The sequence below is a fragment of the Rana temporaria genome, chromosome 2 (assembly GCF_905171775.1).
Source record: "Rana temporaria chromosome 2, aRanTem1.1, whole genome shotgun sequence".
NCBI classification, from domain to species: domain Eukaryota; kingdom Metazoa; phylum Chordata; class Amphibia; order Anura; family Ranidae; genus Rana; species Rana temporaria.
The window spans coordinates 114327435-114345766 of record NC_053490.1 but is presented as its reverse complement, the minus strand read 5'-3'; the positions used below and the strand labels follow the sequence as shown (position 1 = coordinate 114345766).

General features: G+C 40.9%; 1 protein-coding gene across 2 annotated transcripts in view; it reads right to left on the bottom strand.

Annotated features, from left to right (window-relative positions):
* Window positions 1-1236: 1236 nt before the first annotated feature.
* TMEM106C (transmembrane protein 106C) overlaps window positions 1237-18332 on the bottom strand; it is a 49838-nt gene continuing 32742 nt past the window's right edge. For both annotated transcript variants that reach the window (XM_040340788.1, XM_040340787.1), the window contains 5 exons: window positions 15462-15621; window positions 11720-11860; window positions 10213-10262; window positions 5802-5855; window positions 1237-3297 (listed from right to left, as the gene is read on the bottom strand). In XM_040340788.1, the coding sequence (XP_040196722.1) occupies window positions 3183-3297; window positions 5802-5855; window positions 10213-10262; window positions 11720-11860; window positions 15462-15621 (520 nt within the window). In that variant the 3' untranslated portion in view covers window positions 1237-3182. The remainder of the gene's footprint in view (window positions 3298-5801; window positions 5856-10212; window positions 10263-11719; window positions 11861-15461; window positions 15622-18332) is intronic.

The window sequence follows — 18332 nt, the reverse complement described above, 5'->3', positions numbered from 1 at the left end:
CTGTGTTCCTGCTTAGCAGAAACACAGGACCAATGCCTTCCCTTCTGACAGAATGACAATCTGCCTTGTTTCCATAGGCAGATTGTCATTCTACCTGTGTCCTGTGTAATTGGCAGGTGACTGCAGACATCAAGTCTGCGCTACCCGCTGTGTGTGATCACAACGGGAGCAGGTCGCCGGTGGCATGCATGCATGCACCAGACTCAGAAGTGTCAGATGATGTGCTAGGTATGTGATCTGGTGCAGAGCGGCTACACTGTCACAGTACATCTACATCTACAAAAAATAACAGTATTTTTATTAATAGATGTTACCATATGTCTTGACAACTTTAAATTACACCACAATTTGAGGAACGAAATACTCTCCTGTATACAGGCAAAAAGTACATTAAAATGCAGGGCTCTCTGGCATAATGATATTCATTCGTTTTTGATAAGTATCTGCAAGTGGTTAACAAAAAAAAAAAAAAAAATCCTTAGGTTATGCCCGAGAACCGGGAGTGACATCAGAGGTTGCTCCGGTCCTCCAAGGGCATAGAGCCAAGTGGGGACGATCTTGCCCTTGCCCCAGGCATCGGCCGCATCAGATCACTTACGGACATTACACATGGCTCCGGTAAGCCCAGAAACGTCTCCCACCACTTTTAAAAGTGAACCCGCAACTGGGATCACTTATCAGAAAGACTGTCACCTAAGGGGAAAAACAATACTGGGGTATGGCATCTAGCTGCAGCCATAACCCTGCTATTTAATGTCAAAAATGAATGGCGTACATTCCCTGTTAGGCAGTCGGCAATTTTTCTACTTTTCATTTACAATTCTATATAAAATATTTTTAATATCTCCCATCTTGTCCTTTTTGGAATGGATACACTTTGCTGATAAAAAAAAAACAACACAACAGTATTTTTATTAATAGATGTTACCATAGGTCTTGACAACTTTAAATTACACCACAATTATAGGAACAAAATACTCTCCAGTATACAGGTGAAAAGTACATTGAAATACAGGGCTCTCTGGCATAATGATATTCATTAGTATTTACTAAAAAACATCCATCACCAAGCCAAAAAGACAGCCCCAAATGGCACGCAACTTACTTTCCTCCTTCTGTTAGTAAAGGAAACAGACTTCACCCAAACATACACTCAATCCCCTGGGCAATGTGTATGAAATTGGGCCCGAATACTTTCAAACTCAGCAGAACCAGACATTCCAGAAAAGACACAACTACTGAACATAAAAACCTTTATTTATTTTTTAAGACAAAGAACAATGTAAAAAGGGAACACAATCAGAAAACGTCCTTTTACTTATCTGTCTATGCTGAACTGCTGGAAGATTAAAAATTTTAGTGTAACTATGGATCACCACACATTACTGAAAGGGAACCTGTCATGAGAAAAACATTCTTGGGAGAATGTAGGTGGCCTGGCTGCATGCTGATCCAATGGCTTCAATATTTTTTAAGTCACTGACCCAGAACTATACAAATCAAAAGTTCTGACTTCTTTTAGACTTCACGAAATACACAATTGCTCATGACTGAGGGGGGCAACCTGCAAAGCACTTAATTTTTCATTCACATTTAACTGCACTGCCAGGTAATCCTAGAACATCAAATGGCAGAGTGATGTGAATGGACATGCTAGGTATTCCAAGTTTTCTCTCTCTTTCAGACAAAGAACGTGCAGAGGCAAAGTCCAGGATCCAATAATTAAAGTGTTACTAAACCCAAAACAGTAAAATTAGTCTGTATATGCAGCAAAGCATGCTTGTTATATGCCTTGTGGAACCTAAGGGTTTAATACTCTGCATTGCCGTTTGATCCTGTATGCACAGTCCCTTCTCTTCTTACATTGTCCAGATAAGAGAGTTACTTGGGCCAGGCTGCACATGCTCAGTTTGGTGTGTGTACAGGGGTTTAGTAACACTTCAATTGTGGGCAGTCCTGATCACAAATGAATGTAAGCAGCTTGAAGAATCTGGTTGCACTAGATTTTGCAAAACTCTAATTCGGGGATACGGGTCCCAAAAGGAATATATGGGGTGCTATTGCTTACCTCCTTCTGAAAGTGCTAGTTGCCTGGCTTTCTCTGGTTTTAACAATGAGTTGGTGACCCAGAGCCTGGCTTTCTCTGGTTTTAACAATGAGTTGGTGACCCAGAGCAAGCATACAGCTGGTGAAGTAAAAACTTTGTATCTGCCTGAAAGTATATACAAAAGGAGTGGGGTCAGCAACAGTTCTCATGACAGGTTCAAGCCTGGTATATTATTGTTTGCTGCATAGCATTATCAGTTCACTAGTTCTACTTGTTGCTGAAAAAATAAAAAATAAAAAGTGGTGCGCTTGTAAATTTATTGCAATATTTGAGTTTGGGTACACAAATTGTCACGGATGTATAGTATTTGCAATGATACACAGAAATTAGACAGCTGGCTAATTTATATTAGCAAAAGCCTGTTTTTTGTTTTTTTTTATTTGCTCCTGTTTTTATAAATAAGTCCTGCATATTCTATACTTGCAAATCTTTCTGTATGGGAAAAAAACAAACCCCACTTTTATTTTTGAAGAAAAAAAAAAAAAAATAAATGTGAATTAAGCCTCTGAAAACCCAAGGCAGTCCGAGATAACTGTGATAAATTATGGCAAAACAGATTAAAATAGTGAAAAGTCCTGGAATATCAGCAAGTCCAAAGTAGATTTTTAATGCACATATCCTTAATAAATAGGGCAACTAGTTGGAGAATCACACACTATTCCTTCTAGTCCCAGTAAAAATCTACAACGTAATGTAAAAGTATATTCAACTATAAGTTAGTTACCGTATGTACCACAAGTATTCCCCCTGTTAACAGGAAGGGTGAAATGAGTTTTTAACGAGTGTGTATATTTTAACTTAAAATCCAAAACAGCCTATAACTAAACATAATGCCATTTTGTGCTTTCCTGCATAAAAGTTTGGCCAACATTCCTCTATAAATATGTACCAAGTTACTGAGTGGTTAAGCACAAGCTGTACAATTGGAAGAAACCGTCCGTGCACAGTGCAGTACCTTTTAATGTAAACATGCACTCCGGGCCTCCACAGTGGTATAAGGTTAATGCTCTCTGCAGGGAAATCACAATGACAGGTAAGTGATGTGGTTGATGTTAACACATTGTCTCATTAAAGTTTATAATGCATGGTGGTCAACTAGTAGAGTTGAGTTTGCTCCACAGTCAATATACTGGTATGTCTCCAAAGAGCTCTGGGATGTGTGTCCAATGTAGGAAAATTTCACTGACGTTCTATAAGGGAAAATAGAATGAATGAGTTATAACAATAATAAAGTAACAAACTTAAAAACAAACCATGGCATGCAAGATCAGTCTTATTAGCACAACAAGAATATCCATGTGTTTAAATTACGTTGCCACTGTTGGGAATATCCACTTTTTTTTTCATTTTCTTGCATTTTTCTTAATCTGAACGGATGACTTGTATGGAAAACAGTGTCCTGCCTTTCATAGCAGAAACAAGGTACAAGAGGCAGTACATACCAATCTGATAATAGGGATATATGTAGCACAGATATAAGTCTCTATTATACAAGTAATCAAAAGAGGTTGCAACTGCACAATAAAATGGGACTGAACTCCAACTTTTCAAATCAAGTTCCTCCACCCCTAACTCGCTCATCCATGTCTTTATGGACCTTGCTTCGTGCATCAGTCCAAATTATTTGGTGTGGGGGGGCGGGGCGGGGGTATTATGGTGTGGGGTTGTTTTTCAGGGGTTGGGCTTGGCCCCTTAGTTCCAGTGAAGGGAACTTTTAAGGCATCAGCATATCAAGACATTTTGGACAATTTCATGCTCCCAACTTTGTGGAAACAGTTTGGGGGATGTCCCTCTTCCTGTTCCAACAAGACTGTGCATCAGTGCACAAAGCAAGGTCCATAAAGACATGGATGAGCGACTTTGGGGTGCAGAAACTTGGCTCACCTGCACAGAGTCCTGACCTCAACCCGACAGGACACCTTTGGGATGAATTGGGATGAGCAGATTGTGAGCCAGGCCTTCTCGTCCACATCAGTGCCTGACCTCACAAGTGCGCTTCTGGAAGAATGGTCAAACATTCCCATAGATACACTCCTAAGGCTGGGTTCACACTGGAGAACAAATTTTTGGCTGAATTCGGACCTAAAAAACAGACCAAAAGATGCACAGGACTCCTGTGTGTTTCACACCGGTGCCGCTGTGGACATGTTGGACCCGACTCCATAGAGAGCCAGTCACAATCTCCTGCTATGAGAATTGGATGCAGGGAAACCCACGTCCAATTCCCTATAGTGTGAACCCAGTCTAAAACTTGTGGACAGCCTTCCCAGAAGGGTTGAAGCTGTAAAACTGCAAAGGGTTGGCCAACTCAATATTGAACCATACGGACTAAGACGAGGATGCCATTAAAGTTCATGTGAGTGTAAAGGCAGACTTCCCAATACTGTTGGCAATATAGTGTATATCTGCAGTGAGATCCAAGGCACTGCAGCCTCCGCTAACCTCAAGAGGGTTGGAGTGATATTTAGTGATGTCACTACTGTGCTGTTCACTTTTCTCTTTGATGGAGGCTCTGACATTAGGAAGCAAAGTCCTAACTCTATCAAGATGGTCACTTCCATTAAGAGACAGACAGAAAAGAATAAGGCACAGAAAGTGAGCAATGGGGGAAAATCAGCTGCAGGGATCACACAGACAAAACTGGTGGCTAGTACTGCCTTCTCTTTTTGGCACAGCCTGTTCCCTTTTAAAAACATACACGCACACCTTGAAATGTGGCTAGTTTGTGGTGTTCATCACCAATGACATTAACTGTATAGCTAGCTGGATCAAGTTCAACACATTCACTATTTAGCTGTACAGTAAACTTTATTATGTGCTATGGTAAGGAATGTACATAATTCAGTGGGCACCTCCCAAAACATGGACAGACAAGAATATGATCAGTGGAAATACAGTTCTCTTTATTTCTGTAGGTCAATAGAAGTTGTGTGCAAAAATACTGTGCGATAGAAACAGGAAGCTGCTGTAGGAAGTAGGAGAAATACAGGAAGCTGAAAATAGAGACGGTTCTCTTTCATGTATGTACTAAGTGTCAGCTGCTAAGCTACATACATCTTCAGATCTATACAGACATCTCTGTACAAGTATCTGTGGCAAGTGAGAATAAAGGTCATCAAAGGCCCAAAATAATTGTGCATGAAATATTTTGAATCGCTCTCTATGACCAGCTAACCAGCAGTGAGGATTACACTGCACAAATGCTCACTACACATTAAAAATGTATTTAAATGCACCTGTGTTCTTGCCAACTTAAAACCAGAAAAGTAAACCACCCGATACTTAAAATTCTCTCTGTGTGCACAGCTGATCCTCAAGCTGGATGCAATGCTCTGATAATGCATCATAAACTGCAATTTTTGTGGCATAAGGAGCATCCTTGTCCCTCGTGTATTCTAAACTTCAATCACACGCACAGAAAATCTCATTGGTGTAAATAGGCCCTGTATGTTTCATTTCACTAGTGCCCAAATAAACAATTTCCTAGTGTGTGGTAGATAACAAGAAAAAATAACATGCATCTAATTTTTTTTTTTTTTTTTTTTAACAGAATAGAGTGACTGAATAAGTGAAACACTTGTTGGATCTCGAATTTCATAAAACTGATTTATATAAATTTTTAATGGTGTCTTGTTAAATTATCCTAGTAATAAAAAAAAAAAAGAAGGAGAAGGGAAAATAAAGCAATACATACCGCACAAAAACAACAATGTTGTGCACTTTTACTGTAGATAATGTGCAGAAGTTGCTGGTGGGAAATAGAAAAAAAAAAAATATATTAAAATTAAACAGTCAAATAGTTTTTGCTCAAAATGTAGACTTTGTTAGACATTTGGTATAATTAAATAATAATAATGATAATAGTAATAAAAAATACTTGTTTCAGCAATTCTATATTAATAACATACTATGATCATTATTTTTTATTGCACAAATGCTGTATGTTTACAGAACACACAGACACTGACCAACTTCCAGTCCTAGAGGTGCTTAAAATTGAATGTCCTACCATAGTCATACAAAAAAAAAAAAAAAAACACAATACGGTAAATGCAGGTAAGTTGATAAAGGTGATGGATAGAGCAAATAACTCAACTATAATCAAAGAGACCAGAAATGCAACCAAAAATGCATCATAGAATAAAAAACAGTAATAAAAAGGCATCCTTAAAAAAATGCAGTAGAGATTGCCTATATAATCAACTGTATATCAATATATATTATAGATTCAAATGTAACCATCACAAGGAATCAATATATATGCAAAATCCTAGCATATATAGGGTAAATACAGCGCCTAAAGGTAAAATGATAATAAAGTGATGGATAGTGCAAATAACTATACCAAAGAAACAATATGTGCAGTCCACAACACATCATCATAAAAATGAAACACATAAAAGAGTGGCAAAGACAAGTGTCACAGAAGTAAGAAAAATCTCTGTAGGAGATAGGAGTACAGCACTCACCACCCGGAGGTAGATACTGTGCTTATTCATAGCCCCAATCAGAGACAAATAGCATGTATGAGCTGTCCCAAGCTGGATGGATTTCTCATATCGTACAATGCCAACTCCCCGCCAGTTGTGAAATGTAACCTTTATTTTGTGCAATGGTCTGTCAACATCCTCAGCCCCTGAAGATGTCCCATTAGATAAAACACGTGGGGCCCGATTTTGTGCCTGTTGAAGTCACATGCTGCTGCAGGGGTGGGCAGTAGCATGTCGCATTGTGCACACACGCACACCACTGCAACACAATGGTGTGAACTGGGCACATAGTAGACGAGGCATTTTGCCTTGTCCATGTGTTGGAACTGTGCTTGAATAGCCACCCAACTCAGTCCCACCCAGCTGGTGTGAATCAGCCCTAAAGCCCTGTACACACGATTAGAAAAATCTACGGAAAATACTAATTTCTAAGCGATTCGTCCGATATACCAGATTGTACAATTTTCGTGTCAATCGGTACAGCCATCGTTCGAAAATGCAATACAAATGCATTACAATACATGACATCACTTACGAATTTTTATTCTGTCACATGTGAATTTTCATGACTTTAGTAAACTCATCAGATTCGATCTGAGATTAGCATGCAAAAAATAAAAGAAAAAAACGGATGTTCATTCGTCCGATAATATCATTTTGTGTACCGGGCATAAGAGCTTCTTTCCTTGTCCCGTTTGCTGTGGCACAGCACTGCTTTATATCGGCAGTGCTGGGTCTCCTTTGGGAGCAGATTGGCAGGTAGTGAGCTGTGCACGGATCCATCCACGGATCTACACATGCCGTTTGCCTCCGATTGGAGCAATAAATCTCGACTGGTGGGGTGTAAGTTGTGCACACAATGAGAGATCCATCCAGATTGGGATAGCTCATGCTTGCTGTTTGCCTCGGATTGGGGCTATAAATTTCAGTAAGCACAATATTTACCTCAGGGTGGTGGGCGTTGTATTCCTATCTCATACAGATTGGAGGTATACAAGTTACCCTCATGTACACTGCTGCTGGTAAACGGATGTTTAGGAGCAGTTGGGCATTTTTTTCAACTGCCCCCTGAACTCTCCTCTATGTTATCATACGAGTACATGTACACAGGGTCGTTTATAGTAGTTTCTATGCAGTTGAGTTTAGAGGCTTTTTCTAGGACCCAAAAAAATGTGTTCAGAAGCTGTGTTTAGAGGCATTTCAAGCACCAAACGTGGCTAAACACAGCTAAATGCAGTAACTCGAGTTTAGCAGCGTTTCGTTTACAGATGTTTTTTATTTTAACCCCAAAAAAAAAATTCTAAATGCTTCTAGACGCAAATTCTGCTAAATTGCTGTTTTTTTAGACGCTGGTTTCTAGCTGTCATGTTAAATCGTTCAGGAGAGGTTGAACAATGTCATGTGTACATGAAGCCTACAGTGCATCCTTCACTTAAATTGTTTCATCGGTGGATACATCTGTATTACTGTGATGAACAATCTTTGCTGAACGCCTTTTTCTTACTTCGGTGACACTTGTCTTTGGGCACTATTTTATGTAAATCACAATGAATTTTGGGTTGCACATATGGTTTCTTTGATATAGTTGAGTTATTTGCACGAACACCTTATTATCAATTTACTTTTTGGCGCTGCATTTTCCCTATATCTGTAAAAAATTTGCATTGCATATATCAATAACTTGCAAGTTGCCTCACTAGCTATTAGTGCAGACTTCAATATTCACTTTGAGTCTATATACAGAAAAACATATGTGGGGAGATTCTGGTGAAAGCCTGTTATTATGAGGAAGCCCACTCAAACATGGGAACAATATATCCATACAGCTAGTGTAACAGTAAAGCATCAAAACCACACCTCAACAGGTACGGTAGAAGTGTCAACTGTTAAAGCAGAACTAAAGTTAACAAAATTAAAAATGGCAAGCCAGCAGGGTCTGGTCTTTATTGCAGAAGAGACATGATATGCCAGGTTACAATCTTCTTTAGACTAGATCAGGGGTCTCCAAACTTTTCAAGCAAAGGGCCAGTTTATTGTCTTTCAGACTTTAGGAGGGCCGGTTTGTGGCCAGCAGGGGCAGAAAATTTCGGCATCAGCGACAACAAAAATGGCCCCAGGATTGGTGGTCAATAAGCGGAGTGGTGCCCCTATTAGTAGGAGGAATCGTATCCCATCATTGGTATCAGTGGAAGAAAGAGTGCCCCATTGTGGGCATCAGTGTGAGGAATATCAGTGGAAGCAATATCGCCCCAAGGGCCGGATAGAAGCAAGCAAAGGGCCACATCTGGCCCTCGGGCCGCAGTTTGGAGACCCCTGCACTAGATCCACCTCAGAGCTTCGAAACGTTTAACCCCCTTTCCTGCACTACTTTAACTGATAATTGCGTGGTCATGCAACGCTGTACCCAAACAAAATTTATATAATTTGTTTTCACATAAATAGAGCTTTCTTTTGGTGGTATTTAAAAACCACTGGGTTTTTTTTATTATACAAGCGTAAAAAAGAAAGAAAGAAAGAAAAATCTACCTTTGTGTACTTCATTGGACGTCTGTGCCTACAGCTCCAACTGCTAGTCTCAAAATGAGATTTGATTACTTCACTACTGTGCTGCTCACTGTTGCTGGATGTGCTTTCATGAGAAAGCCAACCCTGCCTCTACCAAGATAGCCTCCATAGACAACGCAGAACAAGGCATAGTTCTTCAGTAATGGGGATAAATACGCTGCAGGGAGAATACAGGTGACTAGTCTTTTGCCCGTCTTTTTTGGGCACATCTTACAAAGTTCAGTTTAGGCCACCAAGGTCTAACGGGCAAAAGTTTACTTGCTTATTAACTTTCCAATTTTTAGTACAGTACAGAAGTTATCAGGATTTATAAATGTCCCCTACAACATTTATAATAAGGTTTCTTGTTGCACACAATAATAAGAACATGAATATCAAACTCATGCTGATTAAGGTCTTAAAATAACAGACTATAAAGAAACCATCTGCATGACCAAGTGCCTTTATCTTAGACGTGAGATGTAAAATGAAGCCAGAACTATCCAGCAATTCCTCTAAACATTGACCTGGAAAATAACAGACAAGCCAAGATCATTAAAAATTCCTAATCTGCATATTTGTTGTAGGTCAGGACTCAAAGCCAAAGCCACCGAATTATAATGACAGCCAGGGAACTAGTATTTTATTAAGAGAAGGCAACCTTAGTACGCTTGGCTGGCGATTCTGAGAAAATAACCCTAGGTAACTAGACAACTTCCAACAGGAATTTTATTTCTGAATATGTACCCACAAATTTATTTATGGTGATCTTCATTTCTAATAGAGGACAAACTGGATCAAGCAGATAAAGCCGACTGCACAATTCAAAAGTCCAGAGAACAGAGTGTGCTGTATATATAGAAACGCAGCAAATGTTTTAATGCATGAACACAAAACTCCCTGTGTGCGTCTACTGCTCATTTGTGATGTATACAGAACACTGTGTTCTTCATTCAGATAATATCTGATGGAGTAAGCCATCAGCCCTAATTATTTACAACTGTTTTCTCCTGCCAAAGAAAGTAGATAATATAAAAAAATCTGGTATTAAGTCTAATATATAATACTTACTATAAATAAGAAAGGATTCCACCCAACTCAAGTTTCACTGTGAAATTTACCTGAGGGAAACAGAAAATGATTCATATCACTGCTTTGCATACAATGGTTTTCTTTGCATAATTACTTGCAATCCAGAATTAAAGGGGTTGTAAAGGTACATTTTTTTTTCCCTAAATAGCTTCCTTTACCTTAGTGCAGTCCTCCTTCACTTACCTCGTCCTTCCATTTCGCTTTTAAATGTCCTTATTTCTTCTCAGAAATCCTCACTTCTTGTTCTTCTGTCTGTAACTCCACACAGTAATGCAAGGCTTTCTCCCTGGTGTGGAGTGTCGTGCTCACCCCCTCCCTTGGACTACAGGATGCTCTCTATGTTGCAGCTAAAGGAGCTGTGTGTTAGTGGGTGTCCTGACTCTCCTGTAGTCCAAGGGAGGGGGCGAGCACGACACTCCACACCAGGGAGAAAGCCTCACATTACTGTGTGTAGTTACAGACAGAAGAACAGGAAGTGAGCATTTCTCAGAAGAAATAAGGACATTTAAAAGCAAAATCGAAGGATAAGGTAAGTGAAGGAGGACTACACCAAGGTAAAGGAAGCTATTTAAGGGGGGGGGGGGGGGGGAAGTACCTTTACAACCCCTTTAAACAGAAGATCAGGGTGGTCACTGGAGGAAAGAAATATTGCAGTTTTTTGTAGTGACTTTTAAACTGGAAACAGTGAATAGCATGTGTAGAACAAAAAACGTGCAACTTCAAACTAGCACTATGGAAAAAAAAAAATCTCCATATCATACGTGTGATAAGTTGCATACACACATCAAATAATGGTCAGATGCACATTCAAGATCCAGCCGACGTTAAAAAATGTTCTGCTGCATCATCATTCATGTTAAGGAAATGAAGAAGTGAGGAGACTGCAGACAGTTCCTGCAAGTAATACAATTAGGGCATACAATAGCAAATAGACAAGGGTTCCTAACCAAGCTAGTTTCTGTGTCCTTGGAATAAAAAAAAATTTGCAGCTGGGATGCTGTCATTAATTCTTTTTTTTTTTTTTAGACACTTTTACATTGATCCACTCTTTTAGAGCGCACACATGTGGGTGATTAGCACACACTGCAAATTCCAGCAGCAAGAATCTGCAGATTTCTGCAGCTGGAATGACAGGTGAATGCAAAGAGCTGCGCCAGCGCATCCCTTACAAAGCAACGACAGGCTGACGGTAGCTGCAGCTACCCAGGACTGTTCCTGGCGGTTAGTAAAGCTAGTAATACCTGCAGTTAGGGACAGATGATCATAACAGGACGTAGCCTGCGTCCTAAGTGCAGGTGATTGCTGGCCATGTGAACAGTTTTTGCTTTGTGTGGGCTGAGCAGCCACTGCGCTTTGTACACACCGGCCATTCCAATTGCAGGAATTTGCAGTGAGTGCCAATTGCCCATATGAATGCAGACTATATGCAAAGATAGAACTGTATGGCAAATGTAACAAAGTAATGAAATGCAATCAGGTTCTCTACCGATTTATCGCTGCGTGGCTTAATGACAGACACATTGGTCTGCTGTTGAGTTCCAATGACTGTGTTCATGTACTGTACTTGGCTGATCAAGCTATCCACAGAGACTGAATAAAAGTTGGAATTGGTGAATCCCAGGGTGCTCTGTAATACACAAAGTAAAAGCATATATAAAAAGAAAGCCACTGCACAGTAGTGCACATAAACTTACACGATAAGTTACACATTTAACATTAGTACTGTATACATAGGTGTGCGCAGCCTATTGCATAAGGGTGTGTACCTTAAAGCTCTAACACATATGCATTTGACATATTTACCGGCCTCTTCCCTGCTCTCCATCCTGAAATAATAGGAGAAAGGAGGAGCAAGGGAGCACATGGGGGACCCGGGCAACAGAAGGAAGAGGAACAGGCAAAAGAGGGGGGCATATATTAGTACCGATCCCCTAAATTTTTCTCCTGTGGCAGCTGAATGTTGACAAAAGGGAGATGAGGAGAAGCCAACTTTCAGCTGCTGCAGAAGGAAAGTACAGATTGGCTCCACTAAATTCCACCCCTGCCACCTCTTCTGTCCAGGTTCCGAGGGTCAGCAAGGAAGGATTGAGCTTTACCTGTCACCTTCCCACCATTGACAGGTTGCTAACCCCAGGATAAGGGTGTGCCCAGGCACACGCCTATGACTGTATATTATATTAACAGTATGTTTATGCAAATTGTACTTTAGTCTTAAAAAAGGAGAAGTCCAGCCTGAGCTTGTTCGGCTGGGCTTCTCCTATGGGTCACAGGAGTGCAATTAGTTTTGCACTCCTGTGACCCATTTTCAGCAGAGAGCGGTCTGAAGTCAACAATCAGTCCAGGCACAACGTCATCGCAAAAATGGAAGTCTGGATCCGCCAGGTGCCTGGACTGATGCCTGTCTCAGCGAGCCGCTGAGACGGCCCTTTTCCCGCCCTCCACAGCTCAGCACTCCAGTGAGCAGAGATGCCGATTGATAGTCAGCAGCTCTCTGCTCAGGGAGCTGAGACAACTGAGCCATCTGCGATGTTCAATTCGTACCGATGCTGCATACACTTAGGGAAGTATAATGGAAAACCCCTAAACCCATACTTCTCTTTTAATATGCAAAAAAATTATAAATAAATGCTAGCGTATTAAACATGTGTCCCATTTCTAACAATGCGGAAAATTCCACTACATAAAAATGTAACTCACTAGACAAGAGGGAGTAGTGCATGTGAGGTCTACAACTTCCTTTCTTCTACAAGTAAAGGATCAGCCCTGCTGGGTAAAGATTTTCTGGAAAACTGTTGGTAGCCCTAAATGTTCATAAGGTTTCTGATCAACTTTATAAATACAAACTGTATCTACTGTATAGCTGAAACGTTTTTTTTTGGACTAAATAGATTAAGGAGGGGTTTTTCTGTTTATGGGGTAGATTTTCTGTCCCAGAGACAAACAGGAAGTGAGAGGAGATCTCTTCAAAGTGAGGGAAAACTATGAGCTAGATTCAGCATTCTTTTACGTCGGCGTATCTTTAGATATGCCGCGTAAGTAGAAAGATGCGCCGTCGTATCTATGCGTGCCATTCTGGTAGCTAGATATGCCTGAATTCTAGCTTCCTCCGACAGACGTAAGTGTTAGTACCAGGGCTGTGGAGTCGGTAGATAAATGTTCCGACTCCTCAGTTTTATGTACTTCCGACTCCGACTCCCTGACTCCTCTGTATTAATATGCAAATGTATTTTATACATTCCTTGAGGGAAAGAAACGCAACCTACCACAGGACTACTGGCTGGGAAGCCAACAGTCTACTGTATTGCACAGTTTAAGCAAAAGACAAACACAATGAAAACAATCAAGTGGCTGGATAGTAGCAGCAGGCATAAACATCAGGAACAGGATCTTTACCAGTTCAAAAATACAAACCACATTATTTGGTTGTTTTAGAACAAAAACAAAGCTTATCTATAATGAACCAAAAACAAAATCTGTAAAACCTAGAAATGGTTTATATTAATCTTGAAATGTAGTTATAGGCTTAGCAAATGCAAATCAATTCAATGTAGAGTTCTAAGGAAGATAATTGCCTCTGCCAGATCCTCTTTCATAGAAGCTCTTAAGTCAGACTGAGCCTAGGTTCACACTGCTGCGAATTCAAAATCGCGGTAAAATGCGCGATTTTGCCGCGTTTTCGGCCGCAATTTAATGTAAATCGCGGCCCGAAATCGCAAAAAGTAGTACAGGAACTACTTTTTGAAATCGCAGATGCGGCATCGCACTGATTAGGACAGTGCCATTGCCGACAATTGCCGCCGATTTGAGATGCGATTTGACATGTCAAATCGCATCTCAAATCGTTCCAAATCGTACCCAGTGTGAACCAGGGCTTTATTATTTTTAGGGCTGAAAATAATCTTTCGACACTGACTTGGGTGGGTGGCATTGCAGTAACTATTCTGGCCACATCACTAACGATCTCTGGATAAACAAGGATGGTTTCTTCAACAGTAAGTTTTGATGAGCGATCATACTTTTCAACTTTTTAGTGCTTTATAAAACTCCTGTTGGAATTTTTTTATTTGGACACTTACTGGTTCTCTAACATGTGTTCCCTGTAAAAGCAGAACACAACACTATGGAAAGTATAAGTATTGCCGCTCCTAATTGTGCGGTGCGTGCCATATAGTGAAGCACATGAAAAGCATGCTTCTTCACGGTCACTTAACGTGTTCGTTTTGCGGTTACGTGAGGCACTGCATGCATTTGTCTTTATTCTTACAGTAGAGAAGTCATTAATTATAACTTTTTGTGAATTGGGACATTTAAACTTGCTTTTTTTTATTTTTTATTCCAATCTAAATTTAGTAGGAGTCGGAGTCGGAGTCGGTGCATTGTTTGCCGACTCCAGGTACCCAAAATTTCCCCCGACTCCACAGCCCTGGTTAGTACGCCGTCGTATCTAGGGTGCATATTTACACTGGCCGCTAGGAGCGCTTCCGTAGATTTACGCGTAGAATAGGTTAATGACCTAGATACGCCGATTCACGAACGTACTTGCGCCCGCTACGCCGTTTACTTAAGGCTTACATCCGGCGTAACGTTACCTCTGCTATATGAGGCGCAGCCAATGTTAAAGTATGGACGTCGGAACAGCTGTCGAATTTTACATTGTTTACGTAAGTGGTACGTGAATGGGGCTGTGCGTAGGTTACGTTCACTTTGAAAGCATTGAGCCGACGTATCTTAGGGAGTATATGCGACTTGACTCTGAGCATGCGCGGATCGTTAGTGAAAAAATGGGGTCACGGCTACTTTGAATACAACACGCCTACTACCTTCCATATTTGAATTAGGCGGGCTTACGCCTGCCTATTTTCCCTTACGCCGGCGCAACGTACGGCGCCAGATCTTTGTGAATAATGGTCTGGGCACCCTATTTTAAGTCGGCGTAGCGCATATGAGATGCGCTACGCTGGCCAAACTATACGCTGAGCTACATGAATCTAGCTCAATATTTGTGTAAAGGAGCATGTTATCCTAATTGAGGAAAAACCTCCTCTTGTCAACAGAAACAGGGCTCTCAGTCGAAGATTTTCTCCGGCGGATTCCGCCAGGACAAACATAGGCTTGAGACTCCCTAGGGAGGACACTCCAAGACCATTTAACATTCATAGCAGAATAAAAAGGGGATTGGGTAGCCTGAGAAAAGGTTATGGAAAAAAAAAAAAAAAAAAAGTAATTACCGTCATAGCAATGTTGACAATAGCATTTTCCTTATCAAACCACACTTGTACCATTCGAATGCCGCCATCCTGCACTCCCATAGTACGTGGAAACACAAAGAACATCACCAGACCACATGTTAGGAGGCAGAAAAATATCGACAGGAAAACATACTGTTTTCTGTTGAAAAAGCATATATAAAAAACACACATTAAAGTAACATTAAAAAGTTTACCATTTTTTTATTTTAAAATAACCATTATACTTGCCTGCTCTATGCAATGGTTTTGTAGAGAGATGCCCGGATCCTCCTCTTCTCGGGTCCCCTGCTGCCATTCTTGGTGGCTCCTCTTCAGCGAGTGCCCTCATAGGAAGCTGCTTCCTATGGGGGCACTTGTGCGGGCTTGCTCCTGAGTCGCCTTGTCCGAGTCCATTGACAAACAGGGCGGCTCGGCCCCGCATCATAGAATTTGATTGACAACAGCTATAAATCTGTGCAGTGAGGAGGGACAGAACATGGAGAGACACTGCTCTCATGCACATCACTGGATAGTGATCGGGCTCAGGTAAGTATATGGGGGTGAGGGGGAAACAAGTGCATCACAGGTTATATAACTTAAAGTGTTACTAAACCTACAACCGTAAAATCAGTCTGTATAAGCAATAAAGCATGCTTGTTATACTCACTGTGGAACCTAAGGAGTAAATCCTTTGCACTGTGTAAAAAGGCTGTTTGATGCTGTATTCACAGATCCTCCCCCTCTTACTGTCTCCAATCCATCTCTTGATAGTACAGAGCCTTGGAGGCACTCTGCACATGCTCAGTTTGATGTGAATTGCTAGAGTCCGCCCCCCCCCCCCCAGATCGGCACAGGGTCAATCAGCACTGTCCAGAGAGTCAGGGGTCATGTAGCCTCATAGGATAATCAAAGGAGAATGAAAACTACTCCTACAAGCTTTAACCAGTGCTCAGGCAGACACTGATAGAAGTCACAAGACTGTTATATACTGCCGATGAGAAAAGGTATTTAGCACTTTATATTTACTAAAATAATTACATTTCCATGTTCTGTGGAAGACCAGATATAGTGAACAAAGGGTCCTGGGTTTAGTAACACTTTAATGCATAAAATGCATCCTGGAGGATCTCCAGGCTGCTTCAGAATTTTTTTTTTTAAAGTCAGCAGCTACAAATACTGTAGCTGCTGACTTTTAATATTAGGGCACTTACCTGTTCAGGGATCCAGCGGTGTTCTCACGCGTGTCAATTTTTCAATACGCTATCAGGTGCTGGGGCTGCCATCTTGACCAAGTGAAAACGGCAGTGAAGCCTTGCAGCTTCACAGCCGGTTTTCCACTGCACATGCGTGAAGAGTGCTGCGCTTTGTAAATGGGCCGCAGTCTTCTGGGACCTGCGAAGGAAGGAGGGGGCAAACTGAGCAAGAAATGGGAGCGATTACCTGTCAAAACCAGGTACCCACTTCCCCACAAAAGATGTCAAATGTGGCAGAGGAAGTAGAGAGGAGGCAGACAAGCAGGGCTTCCCTTTTTGGGGGGAGCTCTACTTTAAAGGTACAAGTATTTAGAAATTTAAATTGCATACAAGCTGAACTCATACAATAGCATGGCTATAAATTAAAAAGGGTGAAAATAAAATCCCCCAAAAATATAATGGTGCATATTGTATTTACATCTTGTGAACAAAATCAACATATTATGGTTTATTTTTACCTGTTGACTGTCAATATAAGATAAATCACATAACCTGTCCATGACCGCTACCCCGCCATCAAACATCCAGGATTGTTATTAAGGTATAGAGCAAAGTGCTGTAACCTTTGGCACCCAGTATTCATGTTTCACTGATATGAATACAATAAAATTAGAACAGCATTTTTTTTTTTTTTTACAGTTAATTGCCTTACTGTATAGGCTGATTTCCTGCAAATTACTACAGGTAGTCATTACATGTCATAAAGTCATAAATGCCAGCACATAAAATAAGGTTAAGAAATGAAAATACAACACTAAACATATCTGGAACAGCATGTATATTTGCACGATGCCTGCCTGCGGGGGGGGTTTCAGTTGGTGACATTTATACTGCATAGTAGGTGGTGTGTATTGCAGTGAAGACTTCACTTACTGGGGAGTAAAGAGGTGCCTGGGGCCCCTCATATCAGCGGGATCTCTGTCATAGCTTCTACAATGCAAGTGAATGTAGTAGATGTTGTAACCAATCCCAGCAGTGCTGTGAAAGAGTGACAGTCGGGTTTGGCACAAGATTCTATATATTACAGCTCTGGAAATAATGTCCAAGGCCCCTAGTTTGACTAACCTGCCCGACTGTTCTGTCTACACTGTTAAACTGAGTATAAATGACCAAGGTTCCTAAACGTTGTCTGCAAGTAAAATAAAATTCAAGGATAATTAATCCAATTGGCCTTGGTAGATTCTCTCTCTTTTATATGCATGTTATTATCTACTGTGAACTTCTGTTTATATAAACTATGCAATGAGGCAAGTTCAATGTCTGCTAGGCAGGGCAATTTAGGATTGCAAAGATATGTATATATTTTCCAAAAGTGGCCAGTGCCACTTATCTGGGAAACTAGAACTAGAATAAAATATAAGTTTGCAGTAATACTGCCAGGACTTTAGTAGGGAAGAAGAAGGGAATAGACTAATAACAGTTTTAGGTATGATATTATACGATTCTATTTTGCTTTCCTTAAGCCTGGTACACACCAAGCTTTTTTTCCCATTCAACCCATAACTTTCAGCTCTAGTCGGAGCCGCTGTACCAACGATCCAACGTCATTGCCTGCCCCCCCCCCGCCAAAACACTCTGGTCAGCGCTCTTAGCCATTGGCTGAGCGTGCTGATCAGGA